This window comes from Ctenopharyngodon idella, chromosome 8 (assembly GCF_019924925.1).
Source record: "Ctenopharyngodon idella isolate HZGC_01 chromosome 8, HZGC01, whole genome shotgun sequence".
NCBI classification, from domain to species: Eukaryota; Metazoa; Chordata; class Actinopteri; order Cypriniformes; family Xenocyprididae; genus Ctenopharyngodon; species Ctenopharyngodon idella.
This window is the reverse complement of record NC_067227.1, coordinates 12,049,552-12,071,015: the sequence shown is the minus strand read 5'-3', so window position 1 is coordinate 12,071,015 and position 21,464 is coordinate 12,049,552. Positions and strand designations below refer to the sequence as shown.

The window sequence follows — 21,464 nt, the reverse complement described above, 5'->3', positions numbered from 1 at the left end:
CTGTAAAATGGTTACAGAAAACACGTCAGTTGGAGTTAAGAAAAGTTTTATTTTTACTTTTATAGTCCACAAAGTCCATTCACAAAAAACTTGATAGTACAGGGCGATATATAATACGAGGATGCACAATGCTAGTGCCTTTATGTACACAGGTCGAGTGCTGCATTCATCTAATCAATGACACACAATCCACAAATATGAAAATAAGAATGTTGACCCAGGGTTTAGGAATGTACACCTAAGATTAATTGTTTACCCAGAGTAAAGTATGAGCAGTGTGAAACATGAAACAAGATAACCCAGGATTGAGTTTACCCTGGTATTAGAATCACCCAGGGTTAACTATTTTAAAGTAATATCCTGATTCCATTCCACCTTTACGTCCTCACCTCACTTCCAGTCCTCTCTCTACTATCAATATAAGTGTCTACAAAGAGAAAAAAAGAATAACACTGTGTAATATACAGTAAGTGCTCTTTCCATTTCTCCATTTACAGTAATTTCCTGTCCTCTCTCTGGTCTCTATAACCCCTAAAAGTGGCAAAAAGGTCTGTGGTGCTCAAATGGACATTGCTGGTTCAGGTCTGGCTGGAAAGAATAGAATCGATTCTGAAGGAACACTTCTCTTCATAATTTCCTGTTCTCTCTCTACTATCACAAAAAGTGGCAAACAGGGAAGAGAAAAAAAAAAAAAGCAATGTGTTACATGTATATAGCCTACGTTCACACTGTCAGTTTTTGGGACTGATAACCGCATTTACTTAAAAAGGTGTGAGTCTCAAAATGTCCACTTCAAACAGCAACTTACAGTAGCATCTCAAATACTGTCTGTATGATGGGGGTCAAGCCCGTATTCTCTTACCAGTAACCATAGCAACAGTGACCAAAGTAATATCTAAGATGGCAACGTCCATAAAACTGAAAAGTCTTGTCACTTTTGATATAATTTTTGACTTTTGAGTCCAATTGAGTCGTGAGTTCATCCGTCAAATCTTCATTAACAGAAAACAGCTTTAATATCTGGAAGGAGAGCACCCAGAACACAAAACTGATGGAAGCAGCTCCGGTGGAGAACTGTGACTACACCTAAATCCTTCAAATGACACGCAGTTATGGAAACCGACACCACACGTGAAGACCCGCAACACACGGTAGACACACATTTATGCAGCGCAGAATGGCTCTCTCACACTGTATGACGTGACAGAAAACAAGTTGTCCAGTGTGGTTCCGTTCACACAGTGGGTTTTCCGAGTTGTACTGTAAGTCCTGAAAATTTACAGGCGTAAATTCAGGTATACACAGCAAAATCACCAGAGTTAAATCAACTCTGTTCGGAGTACATATGGTCCCTCTCTAAATAGTGTTAAAAGCAACACTGAAGCACAGTTAAAGTTATTGAGATAATTAAGCGATTAATTAAGTGATGAATGAGCATTAGTGATGAACACATGCTGTTAACAAGCAGAATCACTGAAGAAAAAATAATCCTCTTCTACTGAGATCTTGAGAGATATTATGTCTTTTATCTTCAGTTGATTTCATCTAAGACTGTGGCTGAAGTCAGTTGTAGTTCTCGTGTTTCTCTTTTCTTCAGTGATTCTGCTTGTTAACAACAGGTGTTCATCACTACCGTTCAATCATCACTTAATTATCTCATTAACATTAACTCTGGTTAAGTGTTACTTTAACACTATTTAGAGAGGGACCATATGTACTCCAAGCAGAGTTAATTTAACTCTGGTGATTTTGCTGTGTAGACAGTGCTTGAAAAACAGAAGTGTCGGTACTCCTGATGCTCAGTTCAAAACGCACTCCTAAAGAAGGGAGGGCATGGCGGGCCTCTGTACATGCAACATGTCGGAAGTGCTGGTACACAAGGAAAACTGGTGGTTCGCTAAAGGTAAAAATAGACAAGTGCTGGTACTGTCAAGCATTGGCTATAAAATGCGGCCGTCACTACCATAAATAACTGAACTGTGTGTGAATGTAACCATATTAAGGACTTAAATACAGGACTGACAACCGTATTCTGCTGCTGTATGAACGTGGCCATTAGCTGCATCCACGGCATGTCATAATTACCGTAATTATGAGATTACAACTTGTAAAAAACTTTCACATCCTCATTGTACACTGGGAATTTTCTGAGAGCTCCGACTTGTACCATGTGACCGTGGCAGATTCATTTGTGTATTGATAGTGTTGCCATAGAAACGCATAATTCCCAGTCCAAAGATGTGAACAGCTCAGAGTAGAGTGTCACATGTTGTCATCTCGAAATTACGGTAATTACGACATGGCATGAATGCACCACTTATTCATATTCAAACATGTGGCACTCATATGGACATTGCAGGTTTGAGTCTGACTGTTCTTTCACAATCAGTTCTGTTTCTTCAACTTCTCATCGTTTCCTCTCTCTACTATAACTGTCGCAAGAAAAAGAAAAAATAGCAATGTGTCATATAATTCATATTAAGGCCCACTCTAATATCCCAGTGATGCTTGCCAAACAAAAAGAGCAAAGAGGGACAGATTTGAAGTACATGCACTCTCACTGCTGCCATTAGCAGAAATGCCTCACACCTGTCTGGGTGTGCTGTATTAATAGGTGCTGAAGTAGTTTGTGGGTAAATTGTTCATTTGCCTCAGATGCACAGAATGGGTGGGAGTACATCTGGACCATTGAACTGTCATTGCGATGGAAATCACATCCATCTACTGTCTCCTTTGTGCTATTCATCCTCCTCGCTGTGACAGATTTACAAACCGATTCTGGTGTAAGCCTGACATGACCATCAATTAGCATGCACATTCATAATACCAGACCTGGCACACAGGTATGGCTTTCTTTCTCTACTTCAGAGTTTACTTTACTCAAATGTGCCAAGACAACATAAAACGGCATGTAACATGCAACACATGTAACATAATGTGACACATTTATGAGTGAAACAGACTATTCAGCGGAAAATGTAGGACAGGACTTGATTTACTTCATCTGGATTTGACTGGATGCTGAAAAGAGGGTGGGAGTGAAACATATTATTGGTTGATATTTCTTTTTCACCTTTCAGAGGTACTATATAGTTACATTTTAATGAAAGATTATGAAAACAATTTTTCTACAAAATAACAACACGTATTGATGATGAATGCACAGCAAAACTAGGGACATTCATTTAAAAATCATGGGTCCAACCATTTTGATTTCATCTCCATGCATGATAAAGTTTCAGAATTTAAAACCAATTTGAAGATGGAAACTGGTCCAATACAGAGAAATCTTAATCTTGAAGTAGCATTATGGCGGGCTAAGCAATATTTTCAGTTAATAATGTATATGTCACTGTATATATCACAATAACTGCTGTGTGAACTAGTTTAGGATGGCCTTCTAAAAAGACGGAAGCAGAAATAAACATACAAAAAAAAAAAAAAAAAAAACTGATAATCTGTATCTGTATGCTGACACTCTGTATATCTGATTCCCCTACAAACTCCTACTAATGATTACGCTCAAGCCTTTGTATGTGGACACACACTCATAAAACACACATCATCCATCAAGCACATGTGCTCACCTCGTCACTTCATCTCTGACACAACCGTGAGCTGAAAGGTACGACCTCTCTTCCTCTTGGCATAATTACAATGAATCGCATTTACACAGAATGCTGATCAGGGACCATCTTTCATCATCGATTTCATTCATCAAGTTGGAACATAAAAGTCATTGATTTTCAGGATATTTTAAATCAATCAGCTTATAAATGATGATTGCATCAAAGCTGTGTTTCTTAAAAATCCAAGCTGCTGAACAGGACTTTATATTGACTTTAATTGCGTTTATACTGAGCTAAATATATTTTCTATACCCTCTAACCCTTTCACAAACCTTTCTGCATTTTACATTTTCATTAAGTCATAATTAAGTATGCTTATCAAGCCCTTTTCCTCACAGGTCCCCACAATGTAGCTAATTTTAGGTTTAATGATCGTTATAGGAACATTTGGTCCCCTCAATGCAGGCAAAGCCTGACCCACACACACTCACATTTATATTCATGCACACACTCATTTCAACAGACACACTATTCAAAAGCTAGGCTACATCTGTTTCATCCCAGACCTTATGCTGTGCAGTGCTATTCACATATCTTGTTCTATATTCTAACGTGCTCACACAAGACTTACCGAAGTCTTTATGTGAGGACATCCAGCCTATGGCTTTGAGAGAGACGATAGCAAGAAGTCCAGATCCCACAAAGGAGCCGATGCCGGAGAAGAAGAAGAACAGGCCCATTATAGCGCTCTGCATGGAGCGCGGGGCTGCAGAGTAGGCGAACTCCAGACCTACAAACACAGAAATCAAGGATTAAAGTCTGAAGTTTGCAAAAAGTGCTGTTTATTCTCATATACTTTCTATACTGTGTCAACCTGCAGGCAAACAGTTCTGACTTTTGTGAATAAGACGTGATCTATAATGAGCCTTATTTGCATAGAAAGGGTGAGTGTTTGCATTAAAAGAGGCTACAATGTATGTGCATGTACCACTTAAACATAAAAAAATTAATGAATTATAAATGGTTTGAATTAAAAAAAAAACAACACTTTTTTTTCTGCTGCTACTGCTGCAGAGGAAGTACAGGGACTTGATACTGTCAATACATACACAACTGTGAAAATGTAAGACATGCTGCTTCTGCGACAAATATTATATAAAAAAATATCCGTAGCAGATCTATGAAGGTGGAGCTGGGGAAGGTGGAGTGTTTCAGAAAAAAATCTGAACATGCAGTGCAAAATGCTATAGTGAATGATAACCGACTATTTAAATGTTGAGCAGCAAGCTTATTGGCTGCATATGCGAGAAGAACCAACCAGCTTATGCCCTTAATAATTTAAAGGGAACCACTGGTATTAAGACTTGTATGGCTTAACATAATGATGTAAATGATGTCTCTTACTAAAATATGTAGTAGAAAACCCACGAAAGATTTACGTTATTTAAAAAATCCATGACATATTTGGACAATGTGGGGCGCCATTTTGTTTAGGTGCACAGTGCATTCCACGTCGATGATGTCAAATGGTTGCTCTCAGTGAGCTACTGACACTGCTCTGTTGCTATTTTTACCACAACAGGAAAAAGGAATGCCTTTGATACTTTTTCATCTGTATTTTTGGTGCAACGGTAATCTAGTTACACATACAAGTCTTAATACCCGCAGGGTTCCTTTTAAAACACGATCAGCCTTTTTAATTTGAGCCAGAGCGTAAAATTAGTGAGGATGAAAACATCGAAGCCGTGCAATGTCTCTGTGGCTATTCGAACTACTGTTGTATGATTGATGTGTAAAAATCGTCTGATATGTCACCTGAATGCATTACACACAGTTAAACGTGCTGAGAAGATGCTGCTGTTTTATGCGATCACAGATATCCCGTGCATCACAGCGCACACAAGCTTTGAGGCAGTCTGTCTCAATCGAGATGTGTTATAGGCTGCCCTCGTCAGTCTCCACAACAGGTACGGCATTTGGTTAAAGCCTACACTTATATCCATCGCCAACTGTAAGCTCTTTCAGCTGTGGTCTACTAAAAGCCTCAAAGGCAGCAGGTCTAAAGTGAAGAGAACAAAGACGCGGGTCTTTAGGAAGTTTTATTCATTCACATTCATCACAACCTCCCATTCTTTTCTCCTCTTATCGCTAGTAAAGAAGTGAAGACTTACATCACTTCTCTTGTTGTCCATTGACTGAAATTTACAACCAAAAGCAGCACAATGTGGCATCATATATTATATTCCAAGTTGTGTTGCGGTAAAAATAGCAACAGGGTAGTGTCAGATCATCACCGAGTGCAACCATTTGACGTCATCGATGTAGAACACACTGTGCACCTAAACAAAATGGTGCCCCGCATTGTCCAAATTTGTCATGTTTTTTTTAAATAACGAAAATCTTTAATGGGTTTTCTACTACATATTTCAGTAAGAGACATCATTTAAGTTATATTAAGCCATACAAGTCTTAATACCAGGGGTTCCCTTTAAATATCATCAGGATGTGTTAAGGACCCATTAGCCAGCACCATCTAGAGTTTAATGATAGAACTTGGTATTAAATTGGCATATAAATAGACATGATTATTATTTCATGTTTATTTTATCTATGTTTAAAAATGTAGTTAAAATGTTTTTTAAAAAAAAAGAAAAGAAAAGAAAAATTTGGGAAAATAGCGCTGTAAATATGTTTTTTTTTTATTGCTATTTAAAAGGTGTATTTTAAAAAATAGTTAATGTACTATTTTAATTCTACATTTAAAAGTTTTTTTTATATGAATTTGCTTCACATGTCTATTTTAATTTTTACTTAAGTCTATTTATTTGTCAGTTATTGATTTATTTACGTTTACTTTTGAATTAATAAATTGATCATTTATTCCTGCATTATATTTTTAAGTGGCATTCCTACATCATTAACACCCCCTACAAAGTAGACAAGAAAACCTTTTCAGAGACATCAGCCAAAACTTGGGATTAAATCACTAAAACATGTCTGGAGGTGAGTGTGTGTCCATACATCTGTAGCACTCATAAAGGCCTGGCAGCAGAATGACTCAGAAACACCTACTCAACTGCCAAAATCAGCACACATCCCTAAATATTTACTGAAAGAGACAGAAAAAGAAAGAGAGATAAAAAGGAAAGTAGTATACAGAGGATGCTGAGTGGTGGAAAGAAAAGATGAAATAGTTCAGGAAAGTCAGAGGATGTAGAAAGGAAGCAAAAGAATAGAAAGAAGATCAAATCTCTTTTAACCCTGAGTGGTGGCTGCCTGCTGGCTGACATTGATAATTTCATGGCGCCTCACACTTGTCATTTTTAAAATTATGGCTTGTGGGCACAACTGTCAGACTCGTTTACTGAGCCTGGTTAGGCCATGAATCTTCTCTGATAGATGGACAGATAGTGAGAGAGTGAGAGAGAGCACAGGAGTAAAACAGCTAAAAAGAAAAGGGAGGGATTCCACCAAACGGAGCAAAAGAGATCATCTAATCCCGTCCCACAATCCCACGCTCATGCTGCTCTGAAACAAATGCACATTAGGAGACATGGAGGCAGGAGGGGCAGAGTGAAAGAGAGAGATGAAGGAATGCGGCTGCTCTATTACAGTGTTTATAGCTGTCTGCAGGCATGGTTGACCTTTTCTAAGTGCTGTTTGTGTCATGGAGGCTGTGTCTGACGACAGCGATCAGATGTTTGAAAAGCCCTGGGCTCAAGAAACACTTAAAACAACACTAACTGTTCAAAATCAATCAAGACAACGAAAATGTCATGAGCTTTTTTTTTTCTTTTCTTTTTTCTAAAATGGTTTTATTTACATTATTGAGTTACATACTAAAATGAACTGGAATTGAATTTAACATGACTCGCGTGAATGATACCTAATGCATTGACCATCATCGGCATCACCTACTGTTAAATGTTATTAAAAGAAGTCTCTTATGCTCAACAAGGGCCAGATTTACTAAACATGGCAAATTAGCGTGAGACCGCAATCCCATAAAAGTGCAGATGGGAGTGGAAAGTTCTGTATATATACACTGATGAGCCGAAACATAATGACCAGTCACAGGTGAAGCAATTATTGTTGATAATCTCCTAACAAGGCCACATATTAAGATCTAGGTAGATTAGATGATAAGCAAAAAAATCAGTTCTCATAATCAATGTGTTGGGTGCAGGAGAAATGGGCAGGAATAAAGATCTGAGCATCTTTGACAAGGGCCAAATTGTTATGTCAAGGCAACTGTGTCAAGAGTATCTCTGAAATGGCAAGGCTTGTGGGTTGTTCCCATGTCAGCAATGGTGAGAATTTACCAACAGTGGTCTGAGGAGGGACAAACCACATCCCAACGACAACGTGTTGAGTGCCCAAGGCTCATCCTTGCATGAGAGCAACGAAGGCTATCCCGTCTGGTCTGAGTCAACAGAAGGTCTACTGTGGCTCAAGTCACACAAAATTGTAATGATGGTTATAAGAGGAATGTGTCACACTCTGCTGAGTATGGGACTACGTAGCCGCAGACCAATCAGAGTGCCTATGATGACCTACAGTGGGCACGCGAGCATTGGAACTGAACCTTGGAGCAGTGGAAAAGGTCAGCTGGTCTGATGAAGGACTAGAAAGAAGGTCACCTGGTCTTCTTTTACATCACGTGGACAGCCATGTGCAACGTTTACTTGGGGAAGTGATGGCACCAGGATAAACTGTGGGACGACGACAAGTCGGTGGAGGGGGTGTGATGCTCTGGGTAATGTTCTGCAGGGAAACCCTGCATCCAGCCATTCATGTGGACGTAAATTTTACACATGCCAACTACCTAAACATTGTTGCAGACCTGGTGTAAATGGCCACTTTTAGCAGGATAATGCACCCTACCACACTGCACCTATTGTTTAGGAATGGCTTGAGGATAATGATGAAGAGCTCAAGGTGTTGCCCCGGCCTCCAAATTTCCCAGATCTCAATCCAATTGAGCATCTGTGGGATGTGATGGCAACTAACAAATTCGATCCACAGTGGCTCCACCTCACAACCTTCAGGGCTTGAAGGATCTGCTGCCAACGTCTTGGTGCCAGATACAAAAGGAAACCTTTGGGGGTCCTGTAGAGTCAATGCCAAAGTGGGTCAGCGCAGTTTAGGCAGCACGCGGAGGACCAACAGCATATCAGGCAGGTGGTCATAATATTTTGGCTCATCGTTGTGTGTGCACATATGGTGCTCAGTTCAAATAATTTCAGCTTTGACCCTGTTTGCCTTGACCTTTAAATGTTTACTCTTTAGTTTGTTTTCACTATTTTCATTGTTTCCTGCACACATTGCCACTTTCTTGGTACCTACCAACCTTATAATCCTGCCTTTCCATGATGCAAGTTGACTGACCTGATTAATAAATGAACACTACTGCAAAAGCTTTGCATTGGTGTAAGGGTTAAGAGCAGGAAAAAAGGAAATCCATAAGGTGCCTCAATGTCATGAGCATGGAAACAAGAGTCTAATGACAAGACCATCCACAATATCACGCAAGAAGAAAAATAAAATATAAAACCTGACCTTTTCTAACTTCAAAGCTGAATTATTCAAAAACCAAGAAAAGAAGTTTAACTTGAAATATTCTGGTTTTATTTCTCCCCTTGCAGAGTCAGGCAGTGGGCGATTTTTCTTTCTCAGAAAGAACATTAGCCTTTAACATTTTTTGGAGAGAACGATATATAATTAAAATTCCCAGTGGAGAAAAAAAAAAAAAAAAAAAAAAAAAAGAATTCGGGTTTTAGGTCTGTCCCCTCAATCTGAGTCCACACATACAGTATCTCCCGCAGGTGGTGTGTGTGTACGTGCAAGTGTTCGTCTACCAAAATGTGAAAAATCAGAATCAACTCAGCTTCCGCTGTCATCCGACAGCCCACGACAAAGTGAGCTGGCAGTGGAGTCCATTAAAAAGGATTTATTCAAACAGAATAGGGCCAGAGGAGGGAACTTTCCAGAGACATTTGTCACATTTCTTGTCATCCAATTTCCTGGAGGTTCCCCAGGGGTAAGGATGGAGCGTTGAGACTTTATTTTAAGGGTCCTCCGTGCTATCAGGAGGCATTTGCATTTCATGGGAGGGCTAGGACACTGGAGACCTGGGGTGAGATGGAGAGAGTTGACTACGAAAGTGTGTCAGCACACCGCCGCACAGACATGAAGTTATCAGACACAAACCTGTGTTTAGCTGCTGCTGCAGTCATATTAAATCTTAGTCTGGCTGCCCCAAGGAATTGAGGAGTTTTTCCCCCCCAAAAAAACTTGCCAAGATGTTGTTTCATAACTGATGGATAAATGTCCTGCAGCTGAGCTTCTGGATAATCTTCTGAATTAGCATGTTAGTGCTTTGCTCCATCTCAGAGCAGACCACATTCAATTTTCATTCAAGATATATTCCCCAAATTTACACGGAAAAATCATATGCACAACTACATTGTGCAATTTTATGGATGTTCGTAGAATGATTTGCACTGCGTCAAACCATCTCTGGCCTTGGCCATCTTCCCAATCATGTTCAAATGTAAAAGGATTATTCAAGAAAATGAGAAAAGCAAAATTTATCTTCATTTCAGCGGGTGACATGCTATTCAGCGTCTTTAATCTTAATATTTTTGATGCAGTCTTCGCACCTCTCCAATTTCTCTATCATTTCACAGCTGTCTGTGATCAGGAAGCGGCGGGCTGCCTCTTGTATTGATTCTCATAGCTTGATGGCTCTCTTCAGGTTTAAAAAGCGCCTGTGCAGATAGGGTCTTATAGCTTTCCACAATACTCGAACCCCTGGAGACGTGATGGAGGAGCGGAAGATTACACTTAGCCTTCCCCATCTCCCCATTCTGCTGGAAATTCAATCAGGGGCCGCTACGTCCACCATGGACATATTATTCCATCGGCGCTGAGCCTTTTTTTCTTTCAATTTTTTCGGGTCCGCAGATAAAAAATGAAATGAAGATGTTAACTGTTAGGGACAGCCACTATCCCCAAAAGAAAGCAGAAGTAAGAAAAAAGGAAAAAACAAAAGATGTCGCTTATTTCTTTTGGAGTGGGCTGCAGTGTTAACAAAAAAGAGGGTAAAATGCTGCTTTTTAACTTGTGTTCCTGTTTGAAATCATGTTCAAGAGAAGTGCGCACTGACGGAAAAATATTTCTAAGAACAAGGGTCTCAAAGGGGAGAATTGTACTTTTTACCCCAAAGGACACAACAGACAAGTATTTAATTTAGGCTACATTCATACATCAGTGTTTGGGATTGCAAACCTGCTCAATGAGAGGAAAAAAAAAAAAAAAGAAAATGAAAGTCCAAAAAAGAAAAATCTTTTAAAAATCAAGTTCTTAGAATGATGCTGGTTTTATGTGGTTTTAAAAAACTTTTATACAACTTTTATATTTATTTTAAGAGAAATTTAAATGGAATTATTCTAAAAATGTCATGGTGTAACAAAAACTTTAAGAAGATTTTTTTTTTTTCTGAAATGGTTTAAAACTGTTTTGCTGGTTTAGAATTTTTATAAAAGAAACATTACATTAACAGTGACAACATTACAGTACCATTAAATGAACACTATTTTAAAATCAATAATATATTTAAGGGTTAGTTCACCCAAAAATGAAAATTCTGTCATTAATTACTCACCCTCATATCGTTCCACACCCATAAGACCTTTGTTCATCTTAGGAACACAAATTAAGATATTTTTGATAAAATCCGATGGCTCAGTGAATGCCTGCATCGCCAGCAATAACACTCCCTTTTTCAATGGCCAGAAAGTAGGGCTGCACGTTTTATCGCAATTTTATCACACGCAATTTGGCAAAGGCTGCGATTATTTTATGTGCAGCTTATCAGAGCTGTACGGCTCTGCGATCAGTAGTAAATGCTTCTCCATCTGAAGGCCAGGGGGCGCTCTCGCGCAGAAACTGCAAATATGCCCTGCTGCTGAAGTAGAACAGGGGTCATTCCAGGAAATCCCATACTATCTCTGTAGCTGAATAAACAGAGGATTGAATTTGATTGATTAAACATGACTAATAAATACACAACTGCCTTATTCTGTGTAAGAAGCCACATCATCTCACAGAAGGATGCTCAACTGTCGTTATGAAGTGAGTTTGGAGTAAAAACATGTTATTAAATGTTGTCTTTTGTTGGACAAGATGTTAATAAATGCTTCTTATGTCTGGAAAGATGTTTGACACGCGTTGGTTTTTCAAATGCACATTATAAGCGATTCAAACTCGCAGTGCTTTCAGACGGATTAGCATTTGGAGCCATACTTCATTGACAAGCCGCACATAAAAAATAAATAAATAAATAAAAATAATAGCAGCTTTGCGATTTCATAATTGCAAAAAGCCAAATCGTTTAAGCGCGATTTCAATGTTTCTTTTCTAATCGTCCGATTAATCGTGCAGCCCTACCAGAAAGAACTAAACACGTATTTAAAACAGTTCATGTGGCTACAGTGGTTCAACCTTAACATTATAAAGCGACGAGAATACGGTTTGTGCGCCAAAAATAACAAAATAGTGACTTTATCCACAATACTAGTGATGGGTGATTTCAAAACACTGCTTCATGAAGCTTCGAAGCTTTATGAATCATTTGTTTTGAATCAGTGGTTCAGAGCGCCAAAATCGCATGATTTCAGTAAACGAGACTTTGTTACATCATAAGTGTTTTGAAACTTCAATACTCCACATGACTTTGGCAGTTTGATACACGCTCCGAACCACTGATTCAAAACAAAAGATTCATAAAGCTTCGAAGCTTCGTGAAGCAGTGTTTTGAAATCGCCCATCACTAGATATTGTTGAATAAAAGTCGCTATTTTGTTATTTTTGGTGCACAAAAAGTATTCTAGACACTTTATAATATTAAGGTTGAACCACTGTAGTCACATGAACTGTTTTAAATATGTTTTTAGTAGCTTTCTGGGAATTGAAAAAGGGCCTTACTGAGCCATTGGATTTTATCAAAAATATCTTAATTTGTGTTCCAAAGATGAACGAAGGTCTTACAGGTGTGAAACAACATGAGTGTGAGTAATAAGTTTAAATTTTTGGGTGAACTAACCCTTTAACATTGGCACTGCAACACACAACCATCAAATGAACACTACATTACCAGTCATGCAAACATTACACTAAAAATTGTCACTACCTTAGAATTAGAGAAACGTTAGAATAACTTTAGAGCAACCTTGCGTTAGATCTTGTCCATTCTTGGTTGTATTGTTGTTTCTGAGTTTCTTGTTCTTTTGTTATTTGACTATTGAAGATACTACATTTGAATCCTACACACCTCATTTCTGAGTTCCCACCATTAAATCTTAATCTTTTTTTTTTTTTTTTTTTTTTTTTTAGGTATTTTTTTTACAAAGTACCATGAATTATATATTCATTTTCGGAGAGTCGGACCACATGACATTATACAATCTGACCTAACCTTGCCTTGCCATAAAAAGGTCAAATTATCTGATATTTAACAGAGTAAATGAATAAATTAGATCCAGACAGACAAAAAAAAAAAAAAAAAAACCTGGAAACATTTTCTGCTGCCAATATCTTCCTTTAAAAGACCTTGTAAGTCCTTGTAGTCATCCAGTCTGAAAAAAAAAAAAAAAATCCCATTTTTTGAAGGACCATAAACTATGAGCGACAATCTGATTTTAAACACCTCTTCTAAGGGAATAGAGGAGAAATCCAGTAATCAGTACTGTGTTCTCTTCAATTCAGCATGAAGGGAGAGTGTTATTCCCTGTCTTTGCCAAATGCTACTTATTAGTCTTGTTGGTTCATAAAGGCTAAGAGGCGGGACGTGCAGCCTTTGATTTACTCTGTGCGTGAAATGGGTGTGAAATTACCGGTGTGGCATGTGTCTAAGAGAAAAACAAGCATATTTGAACATGACCTTGGAAGAAAGACTGAAGGGTTGAAATGAACACAGCTATGTGTTTGGGGAGAGAGAAACACTGCTAACCTGTGTGAAAATGTGTATGGACACAGACAGGTCCGCACATAACCAGCGATATATATATAGAGCTGATACAGTGAACACAAATAAGACAAGTGCCATGGATCACTGTAACCTGTAAACCTCTAGAAAACGACCAAAATGTGGAAGCTGAGTTGAGAATCGACAACCTTACTCAGAATCTGTTCAATTTAAAAATAAACAATCAAATCAAATCAATTAATTTTCGATAAACAAAATATTGAGCAAATAGTGTAGCTCAATTTGTGAATGAATGATTATTGTGAACTGGTTCTTTTTAAATGAATAGTTCACCCAAAAATGAAAATTCTGTCATTAATTACTCACCCTCATGTCGTTCCAAACCCATAAGACTTTCGATCATCTTCGGAACACAAATGAAGATATTTTTGATAAAATCTGAGAGATCTGTCACTCCATTGACAACTTCGCAACTATCACTTAGATGCTTTACAAAGTTCATAAAGAGATCATAAAACTAATCCATTTGAATTGAGTGTTTTAGTCCAAATTTTCTGAAGAGACACAATTGCTTTATATGATGAACAGATTGAATTTAGGTTTTATAGTACAATGACCTCTTATATGTCAAAAGATCAAGGCTGAATACGGAAGGCGTAGAATGTAGCGTAAGTTGAATACAGAAGGCGGTCTGACTGAAGCTAGTTATTTTACTTTACAACATGTTAAATATGTTTATTACATGGCTCTGTGGAATACTTGATTCTGATTGGTCAATGGCACCATCCAGCGGTATGTGATTCCCCGATAACGCAGAAAACAGTTAACATAGGCTCATCCGGGTTACTGAAGTCTGCAACGCTATATGCTTGCTAAGAACAGGTTTTCCTAGTGGAAGTTTTGCCTTTGGTGAGCTAATAAAATATTAAAAAGAAGTCAAATTTTGTGTAGTTATTTAATTATGTCATCCGGCATCGCGGACTCGCGCTCTCGTTTCATACAAACGCAGCTGCTGCCATTTTACGACTATTGTTTTGTTCACTGTAATGGATTAAGATAACAGGTACAATTTTAAATCAGTTTAATCTCAGATCAATATCTTATCCCCATAATTATTTATGGGAAATGCCATGTAATATGCTGTATGACTGTACCGTATCTCTTAAATGAGCTTCACGTCGGGGTCCTGATCACCCCGTCGGGGTTTATTCTAAGATAACAACCGGCTGGATGTACATTATCCCTTACATATTTTTCTTACACAAATGCATCGTTTTGCTTCAGAAGGCCTTTATTAACACCCCGGAGCTGTGTGGAGTACGTTTATGATGGATGGATACACTTTTTGAGCTTCAAAAAGGTGGTTTCCATGCACTGCCATTATAAAGCTTTAGAGCATCAGGGTGATTATTAATATAACTCCGATTGTTCATTTTAAAGTGAACTAATCCTTTAATGCAATGTATTTACTGCTTCAGATGCTGCCATTCTAACGATGGACAAAACACGTCTGACATTTGCTGGTCAAAAACTTCATAAAATGTTAATAATATAATGACACATGCAAGTGTCTGACCACATATAAAGTCAAAATATCAACTATGACCACAAGATGTTTCACTGTTTAAAAAATAGTGTTTTTCAATTTCCTGAAAAGTAGGAGTTTTGGACATACAAGGTTTCTGCCAGACAGTGACATTATGTATAAAAACAAATTCTTCATGGAATTATTAAGGAACCAGATTTGTTAAGTGAAATCCAAATGAAATTCCTTACAGTTCTCATCATGACAGAAATTGCTGTAATTACTATAGATCTCAGCAGTGAAGGTGGTAATAGGAGCCGCTCCCACACAGTTTTTTTCTTACAAACGCTGCGTTAGGGGGATTTAGTTTCCTTTCATCTATTTTCTCATTAATCTCAAGCCCACTTGCCAGAGACTTTCTTGATATTTTCTTAGTGTATTCCAGCAGGAGCGAGATGTTTTCCCTAGCCGTCTTAACTGCGCAACTGCAATAATGTATCGCCAAGCCCCGATCGATCGGTCCTGATTGATACAGCCATGGATTCCTTAGCAAGCAATTTCAGCAACGGCTCAGACAAGAGCTACTACACAAAGGCAAGGCAGAGAAGAGTTTACTGCAGTTTTTAAAAGGACACGCATTGATTAGCATGGTCATTAGGACAGATGAATGATCCTACGGAAAAACTCTACAGTGCACAGAAGAGACAGAGAACTGGAAGGACACAAAAACACACTTGTATTAAATCAAGCTTAAAACAATGCTGTTTATACACTCATCCAGACAAATTATTCATTATATGCATCTAAAATAATGAGAAACAAAATTCTACAATCAGAATCAGAGGTGTTTCTCATAATGGTCCTTGTCTCTCAAATGTCTTTCCAGGCTCACTATCATCTCAAGAACTACTAAAAGTTAAAAGGGCCATTTCATGGAAAACATCAGTTTTAATACATCGATTATGTTTATGTATGATATACTGCTGCAAAAACGAGTCATCAAGAAATCATACTAACATCAGAATTATGAACATATTAAAGTCCTCATGAGGGAAACAGCTTATAAATCATACTAAGTGTTAGGGTTAGGGGATAGAATATACAGTTTGTACACTATAAAAATCATTGTCTATGGAATATACCCATAAAACATGAAAACCCAACGTGTGTGTTCAGAAGAGTTTTGCAAAGGACCTACCTGCAATACTAGCGAAGATTTCGCTGACACCAATGAGGATGTATTGAGGCACTTGCCACCATATGGGTAGATCGGCTGCATAGTATATAACTCCACCGAGTGACTGCGGGATGGGATCTCGTGTGTGGACAATATCCAGCCTCTTTGTCTCTAAAATGCCTGAAAGTAGCAAGAAAGAGGGTATAAGATAAAATTGACTAGTAAATACCCCAAAACTTTTCAGAATCATATGGTATGGATATCATTTCAACGAGATGTTGGCAGTGAAGAATTTCAGGTCATACAGTTGCATAAAAAAAGTTTGGGAACCACTTGCAGAATCTGTGAAAATGTGAATAATTTTAACAAAATAAGAGAGATCATTCAAAATGCATGTTATTTTTTATTTAGTACTATCCTGAGTAAGATATTTTACATAAAAGATGTCTGCTGTACATATAGTCCACAAGACAAAAAAAAATTAACCTATTTATTAAAATAACCCTGTTCAAAAGTTTGGGAACCACTGGTTCTTAATACTGTGTGTGGATACCTGGATGATCTACGACTGTTTTTTTTTTTTGTTTTTTTGTTTTATGATGGTTGTTCATGAGTCCCTTGTTTGTTCTGAGCAATTAAACTGCTCAATGTTCTTCAGAAAAATCCACCAGGTCCTGCGGATTGTTCAGTTTTTAAGGATTTTTTGCATATTTGAACCCTTTACAGCAGTGACTGTATGATTTTGAGATCCATCTTTTCACACAGAGGACAATTGAGGGACTCAAACACAACTATTAAAAAAGGTTCAAACATTCACTGATTCTCCAGAAAGAAATATGCTGCATTAAGAGCCGGGGGTGAAAACTTTTGAACAGGATGAAGATGTCCAAATTTTTATTGCCGGAAGACAAATTAAGTAAAGTGTAAACTGGTGTCACGTCAGTTAAGTTTTTTCCACAAGTTTAATAGGGTTGAGTAAGCATTTTGAAATGAAAGTTTTACACTTTCTTCGTAAGTAGAATACAGAAGGCGGTCTGGCAGAAGCTAGATATTTTACCCCATAACTTGTTAAATATGTTTTTTTTTTTGTTTGTTTGTTTTTTTACACAAACGCAGCGCTTCGCTTCAGAAAGCCTTTATTAACCCCCTGGAGCCGTGTTTATGATGGATGGATGTGGATGGAGGGACTTTTTTTTCCAACTCATACTTGTTAATCCTCGCTCACTGCCATTATAAAGCTTGGAGGTGTCAGGATATTTATTAATATTTCTCCGATTGTGTTCATCAGAAAGAAGAAAGTCAAATACACTTAGGATGGCTTGAGGGTGAGTAAAGCTTGGGGTAAATATCATTTGAAAGTGAACTAATCCTATAATTTCAAATAAATGAGAAAAAAAAAGACCTTACCAACCCCAAACTTTTGAATAGTAGTGTATATTGTAGTGTTAGTGTATATAATTACAGCAAATAATTCAGCAGTAAATCAACTATTGCACACACTTCTTTCTAAATATTGGCAGCAGCCATTGAAAAACTAGGTGTTGTTGACCACGTATGTGTGTCAGGGTGCTAGATCAGATACATGTGCGCATGTCTAGAGGGAAAGTGCATGTAATAGTGAATGAAAAAAGTATGAACAGTCCATTAATGGATTAAGTGTCAGGTCAATGCCAGTGCTTCACACAGGTCACAAACAGCTTATCTCCCACACATAAAAACATGTCGCACACACAAAATTATACCAGGCCAGGTTTAGCAGGTAATCGGAGGGGAGCAGAGATTGTCAGTCTGGTCTATCTAAAAGCTTGATCCAATAATAACCATGTTGCAGGTGCTATTCAGATAACTCCTCGTGGAATCCCAATCACACCGACATGCACACATTTCCATTTGTGAAGGGGTATGACCTTGTATTTTATATGCTTAAAATAGCAGCGTGTGATGCATATATAGCACGCCACTAACACAAAGTGCTTCAGTTAACAAAACAGTAACTTTTTTTCCTCTCTTCCCTCTCATCTTTCATCCCCCCTCCACCCCTCACCCAAACACCAGAAGCGTTCCGCTCTCATCTGTGGCTGTGGCGTCAGATTTAGATCGGAATACAAATGATGCCTGGAATAAAGCACTCTTTGGCTAAAAGTGTGACCTGCTGCAGATTACAGTCCTCACTTCTGCACTTCCAAGAGATTCTAAACCCAGATTGAAAAAAAATAAAAAATAAAATAAATCAACTTTTATTTCTGGGAAAATTGAATAGAAGTGGAACTGCCCCAAGGCATCGTCTGCTGTGTGGCGGTAGCGTGTGTTTGCAGCTTTGTTGTCGGCACAGCTTGCTGTGGAAATGGCTGCTTCCTGAGTGCAGGACAACAAGTGTGTCCAGGTGTGTGGGCATCATCTGTGCCTGCGGGTAAGGTTGGCTTCAGAGCTATGCCACTGCCAAGCACCCATCTGTTTGGAAAACGTTGTGTAAATGTTGTGAGGAGGTTCTGGCAGTGGTATTTTAAAATCCACCTAAGCCCTGCTGGGTTCAGCTACTGGGTAGACACAGATTAAAAGTGCTTCAATACACTTGAGTTAAGAGGCACAGGCCTTGTGTGATAGCACATAAATGTACACACATGCATCTGTGCTCAGTGGCAAAACCACTGAAGTAAAAGAGAAAAGCAAATAATCCAATTTTTCACAATCCGACCAATTCCTGATAGATAGAAAAACAGCCCAACCCTATTTTCCTTTTTTCCCCTCAGTGAATATCCTATTAGACTTGAAATTACGGTTCTGCTCATCACTTTACATACTAGCCCTTGCTTAACAAAAAATGACTGCGCTACACCTGTTTGAAGTCGATAGAGTCAGCAAAGTCAATTTTGAGAAAAATCGAGTTAAAGTGCTGAGAGAAAGTGCCAGTCGTCCAGAAGCGAGCAGAGAAAAACGGAATTTTTCATGGTCAAATGAAAGGTACTCCTCTCAGAAAACATTAAATAAAGATCATTTTAGATGTTTAATTGCTATTTGGAGCATTGGGATCGCTAGACGAGGGATTAATGACATAGTTTTGTGGAAACCGCAATTTTGACCAAAACTGACATTATTTACTTGTTTTGCCTGTAGCTCGAAATTAGCCTGTGCGCATTCCGACTCATTTTGCCAGCACGGGTCACATATAAAGGTATTGTTTAGTGGAATCCACTTAAGCAATTGATGCATTGCTCATTAAATTAAAAAGGAGTGAAAATCAGTTTATTTTTGCCAATTCCCAATCTGTATTGTGACATACTGCATGTATATTGAGAGTCGCATATCTGTCCACTGCAATAGAAGATGAACATTCAAGATAACTGTATCATCAGCCATTTTGAATGTATGCTGCAAAAAAAATAAATACAATGATAAAAACAGCACTCTCAATATAGATTAAGGGCAAAGGTCATCACAAATGATGTCTGGATGTACAGTATCATCACACCCTGAATGGTATTTGCACCAGGCGCATATAGCATTAAAATAACAAGTGCAGTATTTTCTTTGCAGTAAGTGTAAACAGTGTTAGATGGCATTTATACAATCAAATAGCGGTAGATACTATTTGCACCTCAGAGTTAGGGCTAGGTCAATACATCAGTTCTCGATACATACAATGATTCTGGATCGATTCTGATTTTTTCCCTCTCGAATCGATTCTGACCTTAGTTTTAACAGCAGATGGCGCTCTATGCTGGTTTTTAACCGCACACAAATGCTCACAAAAGAAGATTGCTGGACAGCGCTCGTTCGTTCGCCTGAGTCATATAAGTAGTTAAATATACTTACACCTCGGCTCAGAATGCTTTTATGACACAAGATTAATGTAAACACAGCCCACTGCGAACACCCTTGTAATTCGCTTCAACCTTTTCAAACTTTATGAATGATTATTTTAGGTTTAAGTGGTGTGTGTAAAGGAACTGGAAGCAAGCAGACGAGTGTTTCTAAAGCAGTGCCATCTGCTGTTTAAAACTAAGCTACAGCTAGCAAAGCAAGCTTTTAATAAAACTTGGCTGCCTATGCAGTAGAAAGGTGTTTTGTTTTTTTTTGTTTTTCAAATCAGTGCTATCTGCCAAGAGAAAACAAAGAAAAAAGGCTGTTATCTTCCCACCAGTGTGCTATGGTTTTTTTACCAGAGTCAAATACCGCCTTGCTTTAGTATGAAATACTTCTTAGCAAACTTTTAGTCATAATGGTGTCAATGTAGTATAGTTCCCGGGTGCAAGAATTCACGAAGTAAAAATTTAGTGCGAGTGAGTTACTTTCGGTTTCCAAGATCTAGCTCATTGTACAGTGGCTAAAGGATGCAAAGAATCATAAATATGGAGAGAACGCCATGACAGGACGTCTGAAAAACAAATGTTTGTAGTCCACATTTCAAACTGGATGACTACAAACAATTTTATGCCAAATGTAGGGGAAAAACTGAAAGAAACTGCCATTTTATCAGCTCCGCTCAACCCCCCCAAAGCAAAACGCTGTTGCATACAGGTAAGAATGCTGTTGCCATAGTGTTCCACTCCAAAGAGTTCACATACAGAGATACAATTTTTAGTAATAAACTCTTACAATAACTGTTCTGTTAATAACCTTCTGTTGATCAGTGGGCGGGGATACACAAACAAGGAAGTGTAATCTGTAGTTTTCACAAAAGCCCTAGAGCTATCAAAAGTCTTTTGCTGACAAAAAAAAATTAAATTTCTCGGTCCAGGTAACACAGAGAACGAGGAAACATTGTTCATTTAGATATACTACCGACACTAACAATACAAAGCAGGTTAGTTATTTACACTTTAACAGATGGGTTTCTTTTGTAATTTTGTCTGGCTCAACAGGACTATGGTGAGTGGAGTTAGTGTAAATAGCTTTGCCAACAAAGGGCTATTCGCACTTTGTTTAAATAGATACTCCAGAAAATTCAACCGAAAACAGTACAAAAGACACAATAATTTCATGTTTTTACTAAATAAATTTGTTGTCCCATAAATCAAAACTCATTTTAAGCTTAATGACTGCAACATGCTCCAAAAACGTTGGGGTAAGGGCAATGTAAGATTGAGGAATGTTCAGAAACACCTTAGAAAATTTCACAAGTAAATATGTATAGAATAAAATGGGCATTCTTGACATGCTCTGCAGTTTACAAAACAACAATGGTTCAAGGTTCACCAACTTCTA

General features: G+C 38.1%; 1 protein-coding gene across 1 annotated transcript in view; it reads right to left on the bottom strand.

The window, feature by feature from the left end:
• slc15a4 (solute carrier family 15 member 4) overlaps positions 1-21,464 on the bottom strand; it is a 60,344-nt gene that overhangs the window by 14,408 nt on the left and 24,472 nt on the right. Inside the window, exons 7-8 of the mRNA XM_051901888.1 lie at positions 16,281-16,439; positions 4,201-4,359 (exon numbers count right to left, since the gene is read on the bottom strand). Coding sequence (XP_051757848.1) covers positions 4,201-4,359; positions 16,281-16,439 — 318 coding nt within the window. The remainder of the gene's footprint in view (positions 1-4,200; positions 4,360-16,280; positions 16,440-21,464) is intronic.